The following is a 10,167-nucleotide window of genomic DNA, read 5'->3' as shown; positions in this document are numbered from 1 at the left end:
TAATATATTTTACCATTGTACTTATTGCTATAATTTTTGTTGAAGTTTAATGAATAATGTTACTCAGCAAGAAAAAAACATAAAAAAATGAAGATTTACGTAGATGTAAGGAAATTTATCTAAATAAAATAATAAAGTTGTGTAACTTTTATAATATTTTACTGTAAAAAAATTCCAAAATGCCAAATCTGAGCTATCGAACAGAGTTCCTCGTGGAACAGTTGGCTGCCAATCATTGCACTATTTTATTTATATTCCCAATAAAATTGCGTTGGCCCATTTCTATTGTCCACAAATTATACCTCTTTTCTCAGCCCTTTCATGGAGGATTACACCCTTTCCATACCTCTCCTAGCTACCCCCGCCGGCGCTCTCACCACCACCATCGCCCCTACCAGCTGCGCAACCAAAAAAGATGATGAAAATGGGGTTTTCTCATCGGGTTCCAGTATTATTTACCGTCTTCTTTTGGTAATTCTCATCGGAACAATCTCCATATGGGCAAACCACGAAGCATCAAAAGGATTCAAGGTAACCATAATTAACGCCGCCGCCAAAGAATCTCCGGCAGGGCGACGGTTTGATCTCTTTTACGTATCAAACGATGAAGCCACTCGGATCATCTTGAGCACAAGCGCCGTGGTCGAGAACATTCTTTATGCAGATCAGTCCGACGACCAAACAAAGAAGCCAGTTCACCATGTCGTTCTTCAGCTGGCTGCCGGCGACAACCTGACGGAGACCAAAGTCAGTGTGGACACAAGCAGAAGCAAAGAACCAGTTTATGTCATCAGTTTAAGTCCATCAATAATGGAGGAAAGTAATGTCAAGTACAGTGTCATATCAACCATACAACGGGCCATGGCTCGGATATGGCTCTGGGATGGCAAGTCCAGGGCTCCACCTTGGCTCATAGCTGGCATGGAAGAGTATATATGGATGCAGGCTGGATTTGGCCACCATGATAAAGAAACAGCACTACATTCAAGATCAAAATTCAGACCAGAACAGTTTTGTTCAGTTCTTTCTCAGGTATGTTCCAAATCAAGTAAGTTGAGGCCTGGGTTGAAGATGAACATTAGTGCCATTTGTGGCGATCATTGGAAATGGGAAAAAACAGGTGGAGTTTGCAGGGAAGAAGATGATAAGAACCCAAAGATTGTGGCACTGGCTTTGGGTTACATTGAGCAGAAACACAAAGGGTATGTTCAAGGATTGAATCAGATTCTAAGAGATGGATGGGATTGAAGAAAGCAGTAGCTGTCAAATTTTTTTGGAACAATTTGGGTTCACATGGTTTGGGGCCAACCAGTCCATTATTTCATGTTGGAACGATATGGAGGAGGCATGTTAAAAATGGGTGTTATGTCTTGTTATATGATATTCATATCTCCACCTATTATCAACTGATTCTATAGATAGAATCCAGATCATTTCCCTTTTTTGTATAAATTTTTGTCATTGATTATCTATATTGCTTGTAACGTTGAAGTTTATATTTTCAAATCTATAGAATCTTGACCTTAAAGCGCAACATCATCTTACTTATCTAAAATAAAGTCAAGTTGCCATATTTTATGTTTGATGAGTTGTTTTCTTTTAACCAATTAGAATATCAATCGACGTGAAACACAAAATTGAACAGCAATGCTGAAGATTCCAAGAAAACTCCTCATTATATTCTTTAACAAATAAAAGATTAACTTATAGTAAATAATGTTACATGAACAAAAAATTAATATTTGTTAATGCCAATTGCAATTTGAAAAAAAAAGAGTTGGCAGATAAACGTATCATATTTCACCTTTAATCATGCTTATTATTGAATTCAAACATGTAAGATACAATATAAGAATTGAATCCAAGACTTTTAATGCAATTCAAATTTTCTAATGTAGAAGTTTGGATCTTCAAGAAGATTGATACCTAGAAGATATGTGCCATGGTGTGAAATATAAAAGACATGTTTTTATGGTAGTTTAATTTAGTGGAATTAAACCATAGTAATTTATTGCAATTTAACAAGCTTTGCATAACTTGTTTAGGTTAAAAATGACAATTGACATAGCATTACATAGGAAATATTTTATTGTGTTGTAAGTGAATTGAATTGAGTTAACCGATTGAAAATCCTAACTTTAGAGGAAAAGTCTTAGAGAGTGTGTGATCTAATTTGAGTATAGGAGTGAGTTTTCTACTTGGTGAGTGAGTGAAACTTATATCATAGGTTGTACTCATTGAGCATAGTGGATTAACTCTCTAGACTAGACCTCGTAGACATAATAAGTTTTAACTACATGAACAAACTTTTGGTGTCCATCTCTATTTTTACTACAGTAGTCACTTAGGCCAATTGCAACTTAACATATATCGAAACTAATATATGACAGGAAAAACTCAATAAACTTTCATTTGGTATCAAAACTAAACACTTGACCCCTTAAGTGGTGATTATGTTTTTGAATTTTTTCTAAGATGGAAAGTTCTTTAGTTACTAGAACCTCCAAGTTGAACAACTCTAATTATGTTTATTGGGCAACCAGAATGAGGGCTTTCATTAAGTCCATGGATAAGAATGTTTGGAGTTTGATTTTGACAGATTGGAAACCTCATTCTATTGATGTTCTAGGTGTGAAGGCTCTCAAACTTGAGATAACTTGGACAAGTGAAGAAAAGAAGCTTGCTAGTGGAAACTCCATAGCATTTAATATTTTTTTTTTTGTTGAGTTGATAAGAAAGAACTCAAGAGAATCTCAAAGTGCATTACAGCCAAAAAAGCATGGTTACTCTTGAGACTACACATGAGGGAACTGACACTGTGAAGCAAACTAAGCTTCAGATGCTGACACTATTAAGTTCAAATCCTTTAAGATGTAGGAGAACAAGACTTTGACATAGTTTTATACTAAGGTCTATGAAATTTTGAATCAATATTTTGCATTAGGAGAGGAGTATTCAAACAAAAAGCTTGTAAGAAAAATCCTCCGATCCTTTCCTGAAAAATTCACAAATTAGATGAAATTCTTGCAGTTGGAAGAAGGGACCCTAGCAAGTGAGGTGTAACACCCCATTCCCAACACGCTAGGTCTGAGCTATGGATTAGAACTAGATAAAAAAATTAAATACAATCATTACCGGTGAAACTAACATCACACAAGAATCATACAATCATACACATATGCAATTAAATATAATTTCATATCCATACTATGCAACATATTCATTTTCAAGTCCCACACGAGTTTACGAAAGCTCTTTTACTAACCCAAGATTGAGCTAAGACCAATTTGTAAAGTTTTTAAAACCTCGAGTCTACATCGTGACTTCATAATTCCCTCATTGCAATTACGCAACTCAGTGAGTCATGCTGCGGCGCCAAACACTTCTATGTCGTGATGCCACTCACTGTCAGACTAAGTTGCGACGTTAATGACTCATGGTTGTGACGTTGCCCTTATTTTTAGCAACTTAACACATTTAGGTACCTATTCACATGTTTCCAACCAAATCATATTACCACATACATTCATTTGCCAATTCACCTATACCAAAACCTAACAAAACATGCCAAAACAAGCTTGTAACAATTTGAATTCAACCATTTAACATAACATGCAATCCATGTCATTCATTTAAATTCAATTACACCATTTACTTACCTAACTATGTCAACTTTGCTTATCTTAGATCAACATATGCATATCTACTTATTTTGAGCATCAAGGATCCAAATGATCTTGAAATGAACAAACACAACTATGCCTTTAACATATGTTTCAAGTATGATAATCGTTTGTACCATTTTCAATCATACATCAACTTAACTATCCTATTTACATCATTTTGTAATCTTTTACATGCCAAAACATATAAGTTTATATCATCACTCATACTAGCATGAAACATGATCAATGTTGCACATTTACTAAGTCATAAGGAAATCATATTACTCAAGATTAACCATGCCACAATCTCCATATAACCAACTATCACAACATAACAATTTGCACACTAAGGTGCCCCTATATACATGCCACAAAATTTGGACACATAACATAATTCTATCATCTTTTGATAGTGTGTTTCACACTGATTTGGCTCGACAAGTTCCGCAAGGTGGCGATCTACAAAGGAAAGGAAATAATTGGACACATAACATATTTCTATTTCGTCAGATATTAATTTCACCATTAAAGTGAATGGTGGTGATGGCTGACTATTGCTATGTTGATTATAATATTCGATTCCACTATTATTGGTAGAGGAATGATATAATGATAAGGACTAACTTTAAACCACAACCATACAATTAAGGTGCCTTTATTCCATACCCGTTAATGGAATGGCTAGGCTAGGCTTTCTCTCCAGCCGAGTGTAGAAAGGGAACTAAAAAGAAAAAGGTGATGTCCACTGTTTTCTGGGCCGGCTTTGGATTTTTTTTTCTGATTTATTCTATCCTAGATATATCTCTAGTCTGAAGGTACGCATAAAAATTAATAAAGTTTTAAAAAATACGATATTTGAAAAATAAGTTTAGACAAAATTTAAAACTCATTTTCGATATAAGTTGAGTCTTGAATAATACTATTCTACTCAAGTCTGATCCGCCCCAAATACATTATATTATAAATTTTAATTATAAATGTTAAATAATAATTATATATGTTTATATTAAATCATTAAGCTAATAACCACTCATTACCCAAAATCTAAAAGAAACTTCCCTAGCTAAAATATTAAATTTTAAAAATTATATTTAACACTAATAAAACATTTATTATATTTATGATAGTGACTTTTAATATAAATACATGTTTAACATATTTTTAATGTGTTTAAAAACTTTTATTTTAGAGTTTTTAGTGCATTTGGTATATTAATTATTTTTAAATAAAATTAATCTAAAAAAATTAAATATGGGTAGGCCGGATCGGGCCGAACTGACCTTTCTTAAAATAGGTCCAGCTTACACAAAAAATAAGCCAAATTTTCAAACTAGCCTAAACTTAAAAAATTGATCTGTAGATCTTACATGGGCCAGACCCAACCCAACCTATGAACAACTTTAATCCGTATTGATGTGGATACTTAGTTTTAAAATGACACAAATGTATAAGTACATTATTTCTCCACAATATAATCAAATACATGCGATTACATGTGGAGAAATACACACAAATTTTATTTATCTCTGTTAGTTTTTTAAAGAAATAGAAGGTAATTTAAATTTATAAATACATTATTTAAGATAAATATAAAATATTCAAATGAAAAATGTGATCTTAATAAAAATTTAATTATATTTTGATTTTATATTTAAATTTAGTTAATTTGATTATATAGTTGACGTTTTTAATACTTATTTAAAAAATTACAAAATGACTTATTTTAAACTTTTTATATCCCAATTTATTTAAATTTCTTATCATTAGAAAAAAATGCGATTTATTTACTTCTGTTATTACTTTTTTAAAAATAGGAGATAATTTTAAATTTTAAATTCATTATTTGGGAGAAATATAAAATATTCAAATAAAAACAAACCTGATCTCTGTAAAAGTTTAAATTATATTTTGATTTTTATATTTAAATTTAGTTAAATTGATTATATAGTTACATTTTTAATAATTATTTTTAAAAAGTATACAAAATTATTCATTTTTTATTTTTATATATAAATTTGTCTAAATTTCTAAATTATATATATATTTTTAAAATACCATAATAATTTTATCATACAATAGATAATAAACAAAAATAGATTCTGAATATTATAAAAAATCATATTTGCATCTTAATTTATTAATTTTAACTTTTATACTTTTTAATTAATTTATTAATTTTAATATTTAGATTAAAGTTAAAAATTTCTTAGATAATTTAATTTAATTAATATATTTTTATTTCTCCTTGGAAAATATAGTTTAAAGTTCAAAATTAAAAAAAACATAATACAATATTTATAAAAAATAAAAATAAAGTATTTAATAAAAATAAAGTTAAATAATTTTTATTTTATTTTTATTAAATTTAAATTTAATATTTACCGTAAAGATAAATATTATTACCATAAAATAAATAAAGATTGAATTTATTATTAATATTAATTTTGAATTTTGAATTTAAATTGTGTTACGGGTTTTAATTAGTTACTTTTAAATTTCAATTTTAGTTACTTTCATCTACTTCCATCCACTCGATCCTTAAATCTTTGGAACTATCTGGTATTCGAGCCAAGAACGAACAAGTAATTTTAAGTTTTGGAAATCTTTAAATTTTTTTTTCAACATTTTCGTGTTCTAGTTTAACCGTCTTTATTAATGTATTATTATTTTTGCTAAGTATTGGTACATAGTTCAGTTAGCTATGGGTTAGGCATGTTAAGGACAGAGTATCCCTATAGGCAATTGTAGTAATCCAAACAGAGTATCCCTATAGGCAATTGTAGTAATCCAAAAATTATGATAGTAGAACCCCAAAGAATCAATTCTTCTACAAGCTTTACCTCCAATCATTCCCAAGACTCTAACCAAACCTCAAATAACACTGTTAATGAACAATAAGAACTTTATGAAAATGTTCCCCAAAATTTTGATAATTGGACACTTTCAAGAGTTCCAACAAACCAAATTTAAGAAAACAACTTCTGAAACTTTAAATGCTTTTTGTAGTTATGTTATAAAAACAAAAGAAAAAATTTTACCTATTAAAAAAGAATATGAGACAATCCAATTATTAGATAAAGTCGTCATTAATAAGCTCAAAGAATAAAAATATAAATACAACCATTTCGGATTAGCCCAAGTTGGTGTCAAACCTCTTAGTGTTGAAGCCACTAAAATGTCTCAATTTTAATTGTCTTAAGAGACCAAAGACATGTTATGTTTAATGATTCCTTACTAGGAATAATAGAAACAAGCTTATATACTAACCCAATATATTTTAATTGCTACCCAAATTTTATTATTTCTTTAACTGATAAAAACATTTTACAATCTTTAACCTTTCTAATTTATACCCATAATTACAAGATGCTTTCTAGATCTAAAGTACTTACTTTAATCTATCAGCTCCATTTCAAAGCTATGTACTCCGTAGTCAACACCAAGGCTTTACTCCAAAGCCCAAAAAGAGAAACCCTTTTAATAGAAACAGACACATTAAGATCTCATACCACAGTCCCAAAAACAATATAGTGGCATGAAATTAGTCTCCCTGACAGATGGAAACTTGAAGGTGCTTCAGACCCTGTTGCACCAACCCCAATTAGAAACATTTATTTAAGTGAAATTTCTCATCACCAAGATCGCACAGTTGAATTAATATTCAATAGGCCATATATATTGCCTCCAAGACATTCCTTTGATATAGAAAGCATCAGTACATCCTTTAGAAAGTTAAATATAGAAGAAGAATCAAACCTCGAAACACAAACAACAGATTTTAAAACTACTAGAGTCTTTGTTTTTTCCATCCCAACAACGTTTAGAACCAATTTACAAGGAATAAATAATTCCTCAAATATAGCCCAAAATTCACCTAATATACCACCAACATACTCATCAATGACTAATAATATAATACTAGGAGAAAATTCAGAAATTTTTGTTCTAGAAAAATCTTTTGAAATCAGTAAAGAAAGGTGTAGAAAACACTTTTATTCTAACAAAAATAAACAATAGAACACATCTCATCAAAAGATATTAAAATGATAGTAGAACAAAACAATTATACAAATCTCAGGTCTTTATACAATAGGAAAACAATTGGATCATATTAAAATTTTAGTAAGCCAACCAATTGAGAAAGAATCTGTACAAGAGATAATTGAAAAAAAGTTCTAAAGAACAAATTTTTACACCATATGAAATTTCAAAACCTTTCCAAAACCCACCAAAATAATTTTTTTAACAGAAATCCAAAATAGACTTGATGCTTTGGAAAGTTACAAGTCTGAATTAATTGCCCTTGATACCCTAATGCAAGCCCAAGCCTCAATTATGTCATAGATTTTTATCTAGGTCTTAGCAAACCCTTATATGATAGACTCAAAAAGAATCTACAATCTTAGACAAATGATCACACCAATGTTGTTACCCAAATTAAAAAGCAAATTGCTAAACTTCTCTTTTTATATTTAGCTGATCTAAATGCTTCTAAAATAGTAGAAATAGATGCTTGTGAAACAGGAGATGGTGAGATCTTAAAACAAATTAAGGGAGGAAAAGAGAAAATAGTCCAGTTTACTTCCAGACACTAGAATCCAACTCAGCAAATTTATAGTATTATAAAAAAACAAAATTTTATCAATTTTTCTATGTATTACGAATTTTCAAAGTGATTTATTAAACCAAAATTTCTTTTATGAATTGATTACAAATCAGCAAAAGAAGTTTTACAAAAATATGTTCAAAATAGCCTCAAAATAGATTTTTGGAATATGACAATCAATTTTGAGTATATTTGATTTTGACATCGAATATATTAAAGCAGAAACTAATTTTTTGTCTAATTTCCTTACCAAAAAAATTCTACAAAAATGCCCCCAAAATTTCGAGACAAAGAAAAGAGAAAATAGAAGAAACATCCCCAAAACCCAAAATTTCTTTAAAACCAATAAAATCTTAGTATGAAATATGCATGCAAGAAGAAAAGGAGGAATCATCATCCTTATCAAAAATCTCAAAGAATGCATCTCTCCAAGATGCACAAGACCCAAATGAAGTTAGTTCTGAAATCAGAAAATGGATTGAGTCCATCTGGCAAAGCACTTTAGAGGAATAATTTATCATATCATCACTTCACCACACTATTTTAGAAAACACAGTTTTAAATACACATGCTAATGTATGGTAATACAAGTTCAATTTATCAAAAAGGTCTTACCCAACTCTGCTACACACCTCACTTATGAGTTCACCATAACTCATCTACCGTATCACTCTGGGTTGTGGATGAACCACAACTGATTTGTAAATAAACTGCCACTTGTGGATACACAATAATGGCAGATAAAAGTTGTCACTGGGTTTGTAAAAATTGTGGGTAAACCACTGGTATTTTAGATAAAAAGATTTGCAACTAAGTTGCCACTTGGTTCAAGATCAAACCACACTTTGTAGTTATTGCCACTTGTTGTGAGTGCACAACATATTTGCAGATGAAACAAACTGCCACTAGGTTTGTGGATAAGCCACCATTTGTTTGCAGATTATTAAACTGCCACTCTTCCTTCGTACAAACCGTCCTACCCCATGCAATGTAATATGACCTACTTTACAACATAATAATGCAAAAATTCGTAGGCATGCTTAACACTTATTTCGTTCAACACTAGCAATAAACATGTTCATGTTTTCAGTAAGGTGATAGCAATAATAGCACTTCACAATTTATCAATAATGCTTTAACATTGAGCAAGGTTAATAACACATGTTCATTCATGGCATCATAATGATACAACAAATCAATATTGCTAAACACATTATAATAGTGATCATTCAAGCATATATGTTATAGATTCTTTTATAAACACTAAATCAAGGATCAATTAAGTGCACAGAAACTCTTAGGAACTTTTCAAGGATCAAGTAGGGGTTAAATTGAACAAAACATAAATTTTTGGGCAAAACTATAACACAGGGAGCACATGGCTGTATGACCAGGCCATGTGGAAGGCTATAGGCCATGTGGCAGGGTTACACGACCGTGTGAAACATGCAAAATTAGCCTACGTAGGACACACAACCGTGTGGAAGGGTCTAGGCTGTGTGGTTCACGAACTACACTAGGGTTTCAGGCCTCATGGCCATGTGAAGGGTCATATGGTCCACACGTGTGGCCCACATGCTCGTGTAGGCCTTTTTTTTAGGTTCAATTTTTCTTGATTCGCTTGTAAAATAACACACACATATCATCGGGACCTCGAACGACGTTCCTCGCGCTCATATCTAGTTCGATTCACCTAAAACAAGTCATTCAAAGGACAATTTCACATGAGTTAACGATTGATTTCAAGATTCGTCAAGATTAATCAAGATTATTGAAAGATTTGATTTAAAATCGAGAAAGATCGTTTATTCACTTACAAGATTATTGTTTAAATAGAAATTTTATGAAGATTCAAATTCAAATTCAAACATTGGGATCGAGTCATTCTTACCTATT

The 10,167-nt window shown here is 30.9% G+C and overlaps 1 protein-coding gene across 1 annotated transcript; it reads left to right on the top strand.

Moving 5' to 3' along the window:
- Nucleotides 1-268: 268 nt before the first annotated feature.
- On the top strand, nucleotides 269-1,534 carry LOC105780841 (uncharacterized). The gene has a single exon (XM_012605360.2). The coding sequence runs from the start codon at nucleotides 322-324 to the stop codon at nucleotides 1,246-1,248; it is 927 nt and encodes a 308-aa protein (XP_012460814.1). The 5' UTR covers nucleotides 269-321; the 3' UTR covers nucleotides 1,249-1,534.
- The last annotated feature ends 8,633 nt before the right edge of the window (nucleotides 1,535-10,167 follow it).

Source organism: Gossypium raimondii, chromosome 4 (assembly GCF_025698545.1).
Source record: "Gossypium raimondii isolate GPD5lz chromosome 4, ASM2569854v1, whole genome shotgun sequence".
Classification (NCBI taxonomy): Eukaryota; Viridiplantae; Streptophyta; class Magnoliopsida; order Malvales; family Malvaceae; genus Gossypium; species Gossypium raimondii.
The sequence above is the reverse complement of the archived record's forward strand: the minus strand, read 5'-3'. Positions and strand labels throughout refer to the sequence as shown.

Excerpts from the sequence above, each read along its gene's own strand:
- LOC105780841 (XM_012605360.2), top strand. The coding sequence starts at position 322 with ATGGAGGATTACACCCTTTCCATACCTCTCCTAGCTACCCCCGCCGGC.